At 43.6% G+C, this 13,716-nt stretch overlaps 1 protein-coding gene across 1 annotated transcript in view; it reads right to left on the bottom strand.

Annotated features, from left to right (window-relative positions):
- The window catches only part of LOC311237737 (inositol hexakisphosphate and diphosphoinositol-pentakisphosphate kinase 2-like), a 136,815-nt gene that overhangs the window by 29,063 nt on the left and 94,036 nt on the right, over nucleotides 1–13,716 (bottom strand). The window contains 4 exon segments of the mRNA XM_084325712.1: nucleotides 1,194–1,364; nucleotides 3,472–3,588; nucleotides 7,436–7,543; nucleotides 7,943–8,057. Of these exon segments, the coding sequence (XP_084181838.1) occupies nucleotides 1,194–1,364; nucleotides 3,472–3,588; nucleotides 7,436–7,543; nucleotides 7,943–8,057 (511 nt within the window).

Raw genomic sequence — 13,716 nt, 5'->3', positions numbered from 1 at the left:
TGTTTGTTATTTTCTTTGAGTTTCCCTATTGAATGAATTTACTTCTTCTACTACCATTAGGTTGCAATAAATTCACTCGAATTAAATTCGTTCGCTCATCAAATTCGTGACATTCTAAATGTGTTTTAATGTTGTTTAATTTAATGACAATACACCCGCGCGGACTCGCGTTTTTTTTTAATCTTTTTTATATGGACAGGACACTGCGTTTGTTGCGTTGCTATAACTTATAACATTAAGATAAAGTGTATAAACATTGTTCTTCTCCCTGCTAAGAAAGGAGAGCGTTTGGCTGTGTGTGTTTCAACACCTCTTAAGTACCTGTTAAGCTGACAGACCCACACGTAAATCCCCTCACCTGTAGTTTTCCCACAGTATTGAGAGACAATACTGTCGAACTATATAACAATAATTACCTCATTTACAAGTTGTATTTAAGTTTGCAAATAAGAGCAAATAATAGAACACATTATTGACATTTCAAAGATGTAAAAAAAAACAGATTTAGATTTTTTTCGATTTTCTGAAGAGCAAGACAATTGTTCCTTTTCTGGCACTTGTTTCTCAGCGGATCAAATCGGGTTTGGTCACGTCGGGTCACATATACGGTACACATAGTTGTTTACATGAATCATACTTAAACATAAATCCCCAATGGCTTGTATCCCGGTCCGCCCCTAACTAGGCCTGGTTCCTTCTCCTGCTCCTGAGGGAACAGCATTGATTGTGGATGATCGCTGTGTGTGTGTGTTTGAATTATTAATGGTAGTACAGGGTCTCTGTATTTGTAATATATTGTGGGCGTGTTGAGAGAGAGAGAGAGAGAGAGAGAGAGAGAGAGAGAGAGAGAGAGAGAGAGAGAGAGAGAGAGAAAGAGAGAGAAAAAGAGACAGAGAGGGTGGTTGCTGCGTCTCCTGCTGAGTTTTGCTCAGCAGTGACTCCTGAATGCAAATGATGCTAATAAAAAAGAACAAAGCAAAAGAAAACTATGTGGTAAGTAACTGTAAATAATTAATTTACATCCAGCTTCTAACAAGAAACCATCTTTTATTCGTCAAAACGTGTCGCCATATCCGGCCAATAAAAAGGGCCTTGTCGTTTTAAACGCTGCTTTTAAATGAAGTTTTAATGTTCCATTCTAGCAGTGATGCCTAAAAGTGAGTGAAACTGAAGCTGAAAGGAGGGGCACTTACTTCCACAGAGGCAACCTTTTTGGAGCGGGGCAGCGGGGACTTCCTGTGGATGTAGATGGGGTCCGACACCAGGGGTCTGAACATCACGAGGGCCCGGTCCGTCTCGTCCCGCTTGGCGCCGCCAGTCTCCTCGTCGCTGTCGGTCTGAGACTTCTTCTTGGGGCCGTCGCTCTGGTGGCGAACAAACACCGCGGTCGATGAGCGGAGTCTCACGGCGTCAAGCGGGAGGTTCGATTTGACCCGTCTCAAGCCCCGCCCTCTTTACCCACAATCCTCCAATCGCGACTCTTGCTATGTCCGAGGGAAGCGACGATTGTGTTTGGAGGATCGAGAAAAGAGGGCAGCGTTTGAGATGGGTCGAATCAGTACTTAAGTCCAGTGGGTAACCCCAAAGGTCACGGGTTCAAATACCATGTGTCCATCCCTGCCAGTGTGTCCTTCAGCAAGGCACATACATGGCATTGTATAATATGGAGATTAAGGGTTGCAAATTCCTAAAATCACATCACTAAAAGATGTAAAGAGCTCAACAGGCTATACATATTTAAATATGTTCAACTAGTTCTTCCAGTACACAGTGTATGGCTGCTATAAAACAAACATGAATGCTATGAAATGATTGACTGCTTAGACAAACACACTAACCTAAACAGATGCTGTGGCACTAATCAGAAATCAGATTCAGATCATTTTATTGTCACAGCTTTTTTTTTTTTTTTTTTTTTCCCGGCTCCTCAACCGTAGTAGATTTGTAAACAACAATATACAACGACCTGTACAATCTATACAATACAAGGTATATGTTTTTTTACAAGGTAAAAAACTGCGGATAAATAAAAAGAAGAAATTATTCTACAGTGTAAGTAGCAGCAGTGTGTGTGTGTGTAACAAGTTTGCTTTGTGTGGTGTACAGTGTAAGTCACTTAACCCTTTCACTACCAAAAGGTTAACCCTTTCACTGCCACATGACAAAGGGTTAACCCTTTCACTACAGAAGGTTAACCCTGAAAGGGTTAAGGTGCTTTTGTGTGTATGCTCGTGTGATCATTCAAAGTCCATCTCTCAGCAGTCTGAAGAAATCACCACTGACATGTACTTTTTTAGACACAATAGGTTCAACTTTGACAACTTCATTATGTATTCAGATGTCCGTCTGGTGTTTGAGATCAGTTACACAACGCCACTGCTCCACCACCAGTGAAGAAGAGGTTATATTTATGATGAATTGAAAATGGGGGACCCTGATGTAAACAAGACGAAAGTCTTTCTCTGGTCTGCATCCCCTTAACAATTGTATGTACTGAGCTGTACTGTACTGTACCCATTCTGCAATCTGTTAATAAACTTTTCAATCAATCAATCAATCAATCAATCACGACGGCCTCAAGGGGGCAGTGTCGCATTCCTAAACGAGGTACTGCATTTGCACAATCTTTATAAAATCTTTATAAAAAGGAGTGGAATGAGCTCCCCACAGATTTAAAAACCTGCACCAACCTAAGTAAAACAAAAAAAAGGATGGATCTTGAGTAATCAATCATGTATGCATTAATTTGATTGATACTAGGTATCTATATTTTATTGTCATGATTTATTATGCTGTATATACAATAGGTGACAATTTCCCTGTGTGTGTGGATGTACACACAGGCTGTATGCAGGTATAGAGGGAGGCAGGGGTAGGCTGGGTGGAGGGGTAGGTCTAGGATTGGCCATGTGGTTATGGTTGTTGCCATGTGATTCTATGGTATTTTGTACTGTTTGTAGGGGTGTAACAATGCGACCTCACAACGATTAATTTCTATTACAATTATTCAGGCAACAATTCAATGCATCACGAAATCTCTTCATTTGACCACGATTCGATTCGATTCGATTCGGAAAAAATTCGATACATTTTCTATCAGTTAATTCCCCCCAAAAAGTTTGAATACACAAATGTGGCTGGGGGAACTGATTCACTCAGCATGAATGGACTATAGGTCAATGAAAACAATACACGCACACAAAAAGAACATTACAAAAAAAAAGATAATACTTTTTTTTCTTTTTTGTGTGTGATTAATTTAGATTATAATCGATTCTAACATTTTCAAATCGATGCAGTTGAATCGTCACATTAGAATCGATGCATTTCGATTAATCGATGCATCGTTACTTACACCCCTAACTGTTTGTATAGTATTTTGTACTGTTCTTATTGCATTTTGTACAGTTTTTATTGTATTTTGTCAGACTACACCTCCCTATAGCCTACAGACTGCAGCGTGAGCCTCACCTCCCGGGACGCAGGCCTGTAGCCGAACCCAGAGGGCAGGTTCTTGTCGTCCTCGCAGCCCTTGGCTCCGGGGCTGAAGTGCAGCTCCACGTGGAACCTCTCCTCGGAGGACGGGTCCTGCAGGCGACACAGCGCTGCCGTTAGTTCAACACTCAGGAGGTTTATTCGTCACATATATTTCATTTCAACCTTTATTTAAAATCGTAAGCATCTGAGGTTTCCCTCATTTACAGAAACGACGATTGTACAGTACATAATAAAAACAATATTCACAGAAATTTAAACACCAGAGTATTTTTTTTTAAACGTTTACAAATCATTTTAAAATATCAACTAAAACAGTTACAGGTAGTCACACAATGGTCTGAAATCATACGTTTAAACATTCCAAGGGGAGAACCTCAAATTTCAGCGTGAGTTGAAGGACATTCCATGAGTTAGAGGCATCAAAGGAAAAGACTGACTTCCCTAGCTCAGAACAAATTTGAGGAACCCTAAGAACCATCCAGTCATTCGATCGAGTTGAATAGGTTCCAATATTTCCAATCTAACAGTGAGGAGATATAAACAGGTTGTTTACCAATAAGGGCTTTAAAAATAAATAAATACCAGTGTTTGTTGGCCTTTCTGCAAGAGAAGGCCAACCCACCCTATCATACAATATACACGAGACATTAGGGCAGGGATTAAAGCAAAAAGAATTCTCCTGACTGAACTTTTTTTCTGGCCAAGTCATATTCTTATTTTACCCTCCACTGTATTATTTTTTTTAATAGCGTTAGCGTTTTAAGGGAGCCTACTTGTAGAGCCTACTGTCCTGACTGTGACTATAGACCCTACTGTTGTGGTTGTTGTGCCAGGCAGGGGGGCTGTGTGCTGGAGAGCGTGAATGCAAGTCTTGTGGCTAGCTTCTGATTGATGGCGAGCTAGCACCCTTTTCCCATTACTTTGAACCATGAACTAAACGGCTTGTTATCATACAAACAAGGGACTAAACACGTTTCGCAATTATGCCACAACAACAATGGACAGTCTCCTCCCCACCATTTGTATATATTTTTTACCACCCACCCCCTCCTAATGTACAGTCTCCTCCTCATCATATGTATATATTTACTGTTAGGATCTCTGGGTAACAGTACTGTATATTTGCATATCGTATATGTGACAAATGTAACAGTACTATATACCTGTAAGTCATGTATGTCCCTATGTCACAAATGGCATGATGTCATGTATGTTGTGTATGTCATAAATGTCACTATGAATTGAAAATGGGGGACCCTGATGATGTAAACAAGACAAACGCCTTTCTCTGGTCTGCATCCCCTTAACAATTGTGTGTATTGCTACTGGATTTACCAGATCCAGAGTGAATGAATGAATGAAAACTTTATTTAATACACGAGACCCTCTTCTTGGGACCAAGTAAGGTATCGTCGATAATCCAATGTACAGTTACAACCCCCCCCACCCCACCTACCCAACCTCCTCCAATGTACAGTTTCTTCATCAAATGTATATACTCTCTTTTTTAAGACTATTTTTGTACCACAAACAATACTGTATTTGTAAATCTGGTACGTCATAAATGTATAGATGTAGCAGTATTGTCTATCTGTATGTCATGTGTGTCATATATGTTATGATGAAAGACGAAAGTCTTTCTCTGGTCTGCATCCCCTTAACAATTGTGTGTATTGAGCTGTACTGTATTGTACCCATTCTGCAATCTGTTAATAACAATCAATCAATGAATCAATATTTAACAGATTGCAGAATGGGTACAATACAGTACGGCTCAATACACACAATTGTTAAGGGGATGCAGACCAGAGAAAGACATTCGTCTTGTTTCAATCTCCCGGACAAATGGGAGAAATTCCGGTCAAGAGTTTATTGAGCTTAAAAACAATTGATAATGCAAATAACGTTCTGATTAACAAAGGCATTCGTTTTGTGGCATTAACGTTACCTAGATTTATCAACATTCATATGTACATTTATCATACACGGAAATCGAGCGGCGCAAGCACACACACGCAACAACAACGACACATGTTGTCGCGTAAATAACGTTCTGATTAACAAAAGGCATTCGTTTTGTGGCATTCACGTTACCTAGATTTATCAATAGCAATAGTAATATATATGTTTCTTTAGACTAGAATAAGTAAAATTAACTTACTGTCTCTGAAAAGTTGCTGCATGTCAGTGTTGTTAACTCAAGTTTACTCTCGAGTAGAGCTAGAGAGCAATGGCGGACTTTCAGAAACTCAAAAAGCAAATGGGCGCTTCCCATTGGTGCTGAGCACGCAGAGGCGGGTGAAAGCGCTGTAAACTCAGAACAATCTCGCCTTCTGGTTGGTTGCATTTGCCTGAGAATTTGCCGATTGCTCGCAAATGACTGCTTGGCGCGGCCGCGGTAGAAAAAAAAATGATATTTGACGCCTCTGATTGGCTCAGGTTAAAATCCGTCACGACTCTGAATCAAATGACGGAATCTCCAAATCAAATGGACGGATATCCGTCTCAAGACGGAACGCTTTAATGCCTGCATTAGGGCTGGCTGGGCGATTCTTGCTCAAATGTGAATCACGATTTTTCTCTCTGAGAATTGTGATCACGATTCTCTCACACGATTCTTATTCTTTCAATAAAATCATTTATTGCACTCTTTCTTAAAACGGACAACATAACATATCAAAGTGCTTGACTTAAACTTAACATTATATGAAAGTGCTTGACTTAAACTTAAAAGTATCTTGTAACATACAAAATAACTCAAGTCAGAATCGTCATCATTTAAAAAAGTTAAGTAAAATGTAAAAAAAAAAAAAAAAAAATTAATAAAAGAAAGTCATAATTTAGAAATGAGATTGCATAGGTCTATGAATCGAGATCACGATTTTATTTCGATTAATCGCCCAGCCCTACGAGACATGTAGTGAAGTGAAGGGGGCCATGCCGTCACATACAGACAGACACATGTAGTGAAGTGAAGGGGGCCATGTCGTCACATACAGACAGACACATGTAGTGAAGTGAAGGGGGCCATGTCGTCACATACAGACAGACACATGTAGTGAAGTGAAGGGGGCCATGCCGTCACATACAGACACATGTAGTGAAGTGAAGGGGGCCATGTCGTCACATACAGACAGACACATGTAGTGAAGTGAAGGGGGCCATGCCGTCACATACAGACAGACACATGTAGTGAAGTGAAGGGGGCCATGCCGTCACATACAGACAGACACATGTAGTGAAGTGAAGGGGGCCATGCCGTCACATACAGACAGATGTAGTGAAGTGAAGGGGGCCATGCCGTCACATACAGACACATGTAGTGAAGTGAAGGGGGCCATGCCGTCACATACAGACACATGTAGTGAAGTGAAGGGGGCCATGCCGTCACATACAGACACATGTAGTGAAGTGAAGGGGGCCATGCCGTCACATACAGACACATGTAGTGAAGTGAAGGGGGCCATGCCCGCCTTGATTGTGCAAAAAAAAAAAATACAAATAATAATAGAATAGATAATAAAATAGACATGATAAAAAGTACTAAGATAAAATACTATACAATGCTAAGCTTTACGCATTAAAGGTAATGAGTCCTATATACACTAGTAGTACTATACAATATACTATAGAATATACAGTTATACTATATATAACTATATTATACTAACTATACTATACAAAAACAGTTTTAAAGTGACCTTTTTTTGTGTTTAAAGTGACCTGTAGTGTGTTTGTGTGTGAGAGAGTGCAGGATGTGTGGTGTGTGTGTGTGTGTTCATGTGTGCTTGTGTGTGGAGAGATCAGTGTTCAGTGTTCTGATGGCCTGGGGGAAGAAGCTGAGTCTGAGTCTCTCTGTTCTTGCTGCATGTATGCGGAGGCGCTTGCCTGCAGCAGCTTGAACAGGCTATTGAACCTGATGAAGAGGTGGTCCTACCTTGTTAGGGTCCTCATACAGCATGATGACTATCTGCGTCATGTAGTTGAGCTCACTGACGACCCGGAGGTAGTCCATCGCCCGCTTCCACTGCTCATCTTTGGTTTCCTGTGAAATTAACAGTCGTCAGGCAGGCAGGCTTTTTTCCATGCAAGTCATATCATGGCCTGGTTCCATTCCATTTCATTTCCATTTTGGGGTGAGGTGGTGGGGTGGGGTGGGGTGAGGAGAGGTGGGGTGGGGTGAGGTGGTGGTGGTGGTGGGGTGAGGAGAGGTGGGGTGAGGTGGGGTGGTGGGGTGGGTGGGGTGAGGTTGTGGTGGGGAGGTGGGGTGAGGAGAGGTGGGGTGGGTGTGGTGAGGTGGTGGTGGTGGGGTGAGGAGATGTGGGGTGGGTGAGGTGAGGTGGGGTGGGTGGGGTGAGGTGGTGGGTGGTGAGGTGGGGTGAGGTGGTGGTGGGGTGGGTGGGGTGAGGTGGTGGGGTGGGGGTGGGATGGAGTGGCTGCTCACGTCACACAGGGCTCCGTAGCGCAGGATGGAGAGCAGGGAGTGGACGTGGCTCTCACTGGTGAAGTACAGCCTGGTCCTCACGTGCCTCTCTGGGGACATCACCCCGCGGGAGTACCTGGAGGAGAGAGACACCCAACACACTCAGCCCCCTGTCTCCCATTTACAGGGTTCCCACAGACATTGCAAAATGAAATTCAAGGACTTTCAAGTACTTTTCCAAAAAATGTACCTTGTAGAAGTGGAGCAATCTTCCATTTACTTAGGCATGTACCTTTAGGCAAAATGTCTGGAAATAGGGCTACAGCTTAACTCTTTCTCTGCCACGCTGGGAACTGGATATGGCTATGTGCTGCCACGCATTAAACCAATGGAGTCGCTCACCTTGTTTGCAGGGCTATAACTATATTCTATATTATAGCTATGGATGCAATACTATGGCCCATTTGACATCGAGTATCTATCGTTCAAGATGTGAAAAAGAAAAAAAAATCCATCCATACATTCCGGTTTTATACCGTGGTGAATATAAGTATGGTTTTAGAGCGGTTTAGGGTAATTCCTGGGGGGCTAGTAATAGCCTGTGACGTATATTATACTTAATCCATTGGCATTTCGTCCCTACACACGCTACAATAAAAAATTCAAATGCATATGATCGGTATTATGTTCCATCATGAATGCATGAAAGGGGGGGGGGGGGGGGTCGTTTCTGATTAAAATGATAGTCAATAACGGCATTCGTTAGTACAACAACATACGCTGATAAGGGCGATGGCTATGAAAACAAGGCACAATCAAGCTGAAATGTATGTTAAATTGCTCTTACCTGTGACCGGTGGGATTCCAAAAAGAATATTCCAATCATTTGATTGCCATCTGGTAGATTGTATGTCCATTTGGCCCACGACATAACCCACCACAGCATAATGAATCGGGGGTCCCGAAAACTTTCAATGCGAGCGGGTGAAGCCCTTGGTTCAGGTTACTAGAAAAGTCTGCCCGGACCAATATAATCGACGCACAGCCCCATACACAGAGTCTCAAAGGAAGTGCAACACCGGCCGCATACCACCAGGTGGCGGTATTGGACTTTTGCAATCTCAGACTCATTCCCTATGACACCAGGCTCCCTGGATGGATAATGAATGGAAATAGCGAATAAAAGAAATAACGATCAAATAACGAGTATACTCGTTGTTGGCGTCGAACGATTGGCGGCCAATAAGTTGGCAGTTGGCAGTGAATGAGTTAACAGGTTAAAAGGATACAATTCACTTTTAAATGCTGTATTTATAAAAAAAAAAGTATATATATATAATAATACCGGTATAATATATATATATGGCTTAAAACCAATTTCCGACAATTAGTTACACTTTAGATTAAAACATTTTATTTCTTGATTCAGAACTTTTTTATCATGGATGAACAAAATGTTCAATGCGAATGGTTGATTTGAATTTCAAGGACTTTTTAAGCACCTTGTTAACACTTTGGCTGCCAGGAGCCGTGTTAAAGCGTCATTCCCGGCCATGTTCAAGTTGCAGATGACGCTTTACAGCGTCTTTAATATCAATATTTCAAAAATCTGGAATCGGATTCATATTTCCCCTCCGCTGGCCTGAGATCCACCAGGAGGACCCACTGAGCTCTCTGGCGGTTCAGGAGCGCCATCTGGTGGCCGATCGGCGCAATTGCTTAACAGGAAGCGCAGTAGAGGTTTTGCTGGACGGCCGTATTGCTTCCGGGCACTCTGTACATGTCCCGGGACTCTGGCTCGTCACGCTACATAGCGATCGATTGCCAATAACTCGATAAACAACATGATTTGGACGTATATACCATTATACAAGCTGGAGATGGACCGGGTAAATCTACATCCCATAATGATAAAATGTCTACTCTACGATGATCGCCCAACGGCGCGCGGAGACTGGGGTGAGTTTTAGCGTGTAACGTTACCGTCTTCGATACTAACTGCTATTATCAACATTTGACCCACATTAGATGATTGGTATAACGCTGCCCACGGAATTATAAACGCCCCCTCGCCCATCCGGTCAACATCAGATGACGTGTAGTAACTTCTAGAAGTAAGTCTAGTTGGAATTCTTTATATCGCGCTGATTGCCATCAAACTGTATTTCATCATCAATATAATGCATTTGGGGCTATATATCACGTTCTGGAGAAAGCTGCAGAAAGAGATGAAAACATACTTATACATTAGACCATACTTTACTATGAATATGTGAATGAAAAAGTTTAACGTTGCTACACAATGAACAATACATATAGGACTTTGAATGGGCCCTAATAATGGCAATGTAGCAATAGAATTTAAAAAGTTATAGCCCTGCAAAGAAGGGGACTTTCTCTATAGACAAATAGAGCCGGCAACCTACGGTTGATAATGAATTTAACCCATGGCAGCCAAAGTGTTAAAGAAAAAAATCTGTTTTCAAGGAATTCCAGGCCTTGAGTTTTTTGTTGTTAAAAATCAAGCACTTCAAGGACCTTGTGCGAACCCTGGATTTACTATATTAACACAATCGTGGCCACTGGGATGAGTCTAATAAATCTCTAGAGGACCAGCAAATGTAAACAGACGTGGGGCTGTTTGTAGAGCTAAATCTATACTTTATAGTATTGCTATCTGTCCATTCTCATTGTCAATTGAGTCCATAAACCGTCCCTTCAAAATGGCGTAAAAAAAAAAAAAATCATCAATACGTTCTCATTTTATAGCGCCGTGAATATAAGCGTTATACGGCATTTGGTTCCTGGAAGGCTAGATATAGGGCTAATAGCTACTAACGTTATATCCAATGGCATTTCCGTTATACAGATGCTAGTTAAAACTCAAACTGCATATGATCGGCACGATCCTCAAGCATGTATGCATGAAAGGGGGGGGGGGGGGGGGGAGCGGTGGACGTTGTTTCTTATTATTGATTACCAATAACCGTGTTCGTCTAAGTAGCCACATAGGCCGATCGCCTGGATGGCTATCAAAACAATGCCCGATCGGGTTGTACTTTACGCGAAAAAGATCTTACCATGAGCCGGTTGGATCCCCACGAGCATTTCCCCGTTATCGATCGCCATCTGGTAGATCGATATGTCCATTGGCTGATGATAAATCCCCTTATTGCATAGTGAAATCCGCGCTCCAAAAGGTATTCCGTGGAACAGACAATAGCTATCGCTTCAGATGAGTAGAAAACGACTGTACATTAGAGATAAAAAAAAAATACAACTTCTGCCACAGGGAACACTCTATTATCGCGATAGCGCCCCTAAGAGGATCTGGCCGGTATTGCACTTTGGCGAATTCAAAGAGTAGGGTACATCTGCAGTGCAGCTCGGCGACCTTGAATAGGTTATTAACACATCTGATGCCAATAACGTCGTACAACGTGTTTCAAGGTCATGCTAATTCTGCCATTCCACGGCGTACAACGTTATTGAGATCATATTTCATTTTTTCGCCATGGTATTCAGAATTCCCTCACTCGGCTGATACAGTGGGAGCCTGCACAACTCTGCAACGCTTCAATACTGCCGCCTGGTGGATGATTGGCGAGTTACAACCGGAAATGGATCTCTGGAGATCTCCGTGCATCTGGCAAATGCGTCCGGCACTCACATATTGTTGCGGGACTCTAGACACACATCCGTGTATATATCGATCGCTGCCATAATCAATAATCGATATGATTTGGGCGTTTATTATTATTATACAAACCGGAAATGGATCTAGTAGGTCGCCATCAAATAAGTGGGATATTTTTCCTCCAGTCTCATCGGCGAACGGTAAGAGGACGCTGATGTAGTGGGCACTTACATGGGCACTTACCTGGACGGGACATAATCCACCTACACTGTCACTTTAAGGACACGGGGCATCCAGGGTATCTAGAGTGGCCATATTAACACTTGACTTTGTTTGTTGTGGTATCCATGGCTATGCTATTAAATGATGCACACTGATGTGTGGTCAAAGAAACTTCACTCTCTTTGGTCGTGATTTCCCGTCTCCTACATTGGTGAACCTGACGTTCTTGGACGCTTTCGAGAACGATTGAACAATGGAACAGGCAGTCGCGCTGAAGTTTATGGAAGCAGCAGTTGCGCTGAAATTGCCAGAGTTCTGGGAAACGCAAGCTACTGCATGGTTTGTGCAGGCGGAGGCGCAGTTTGCAATAAAGAAAATAACGGAGGATGACACTAAGTACTATCACGTTGTCGCTGTGCTGGGGACTAACACGGCAGCCAGAGTGGTGAGTCTACTCACAAACCCTCCGGCGCACGATAAATATGGCACGCTGAAGGCACACTTGTTGAAGTGTTTTGAACTGTCTGAGGTGGAACGAGCTAACCGGCTGTTTTCACTGCAAGGTCTGGGCGACAGTAAACCGTCCGAGCTTATGGATAGGATGCTGGCGTTGATGGGAGAACATGAGCCCAACCATTTTCTCTTCCGACAGCTGTTCTTGCGCCAGTTACCGGCTCAGGTAAGGGCTGCCTTGGCCAACACAACAATAAATGACTGCCGTATGTTAGCCGCAGAGGCTTTCATGTGCGACACAGGGGCACAGAGAAGCGTGCTGCCTGCGTCAAGGGTGGACACCCTGGCCGACGGGCATGGGCTCCCTATGGAAGCTGCCAATGGTACTACGATCCGCACGTATGGCAGTAGGCTAGTGGAGTTGTGTTTTGGTGACCGGCGGTTTAGCTGGAACTTCATTACTGCTGATGTGTCTGTGCCCCTGCTGGGTGCTGATTTTCTGTGTGCCTATGGATTGTTGGTGGATGTCAGGAACAATCGATTGATCGACGCCACCACCTTTTGTTCATTTGAATGTACTGTCGGGGCAGCGCCTCCTGTGGGTTTGTCTAACATGTTGTCTGTTCCAGATGAGTTTCACCAGCTGCTAGCTGAGTTCCCTGTCCTTACCCAGCCCACTTTCTCGTCCTCCACCAGTAAGCACGGTGTGGAGCATCACATCGCTACGGCAGGTGCGCCAGTCTACTCCCGGGCTCGGCGCCTAGATCCTGCCAAGCTGGCCGTGGCCAAGGCAGTTTTCCAACATGGAGAACCTGGGTATTATCCGTCATTCTGACAGCCCATGGGCCTCACCCCTTCACATTGTCCCCAAGGCTGCCGGCGGGTGGCGCCCGTGTGGCGATTACCGCCGCCTTAACGAGGTAACCACACCGGACCGATACCCGGTTCCACATATTCAGGATTTTTCCACCCACCTGGCCCGGAAGCTCATATTTTAAAAAATAGATTTAGTTCGAGGTTACCACCAGGTGCCGGTCCACCCAGCGGACATCCCTAAGACGGCGGTGATTACTCCCTTTGGTTTGTTTGAGTTCTTGCGCATGCCATTTGGGCTTAAAAACGCAGCACAGACATTCCAGCGCTTGATGGACTCTGTGTTACGGGACCTGCCTTTTTTGTTTGTCTACCTAGATGACATCTTAGTCGCCAGTACCACCAAGGCAGAGCACTTGTCCCATCTCAGGACCCTTTTCCACCGACTCAGTCAGCATGGGCTCATAATTAACCCAGCTAAATGTCAGTTTGGGCTGTCTAGGATCGATTTCCTCGGGCACCACGTCACCAAAGATGGGGCAGTTCCCCTCCCATCTAAGGTTGACGCCATAGCAAATTTTCCACTGCCACCCACCATCAAGGCTCTGCAAGAGTTCCTTGGCATGGTACATTTTTACCATCGGTTTGTCCCCCGGGCTGCTCAGCTAAT

The sequence above is a fragment of the Notolepis coatsorum genome (assembly GCF_963971535.1).
Source record: "Notolepis coatsorum genome assembly, chromosome: 12".
NCBI lineage: Eukaryota > Metazoa > Chordata > Actinopteri > Aulopiformes > Paralepididae > Notolepis > Notolepis coatsorum.
The sequence above is the reverse complement of the archived record's forward strand: the minus strand, read 5'-3'. Positions and strand labels throughout refer to the sequence as shown.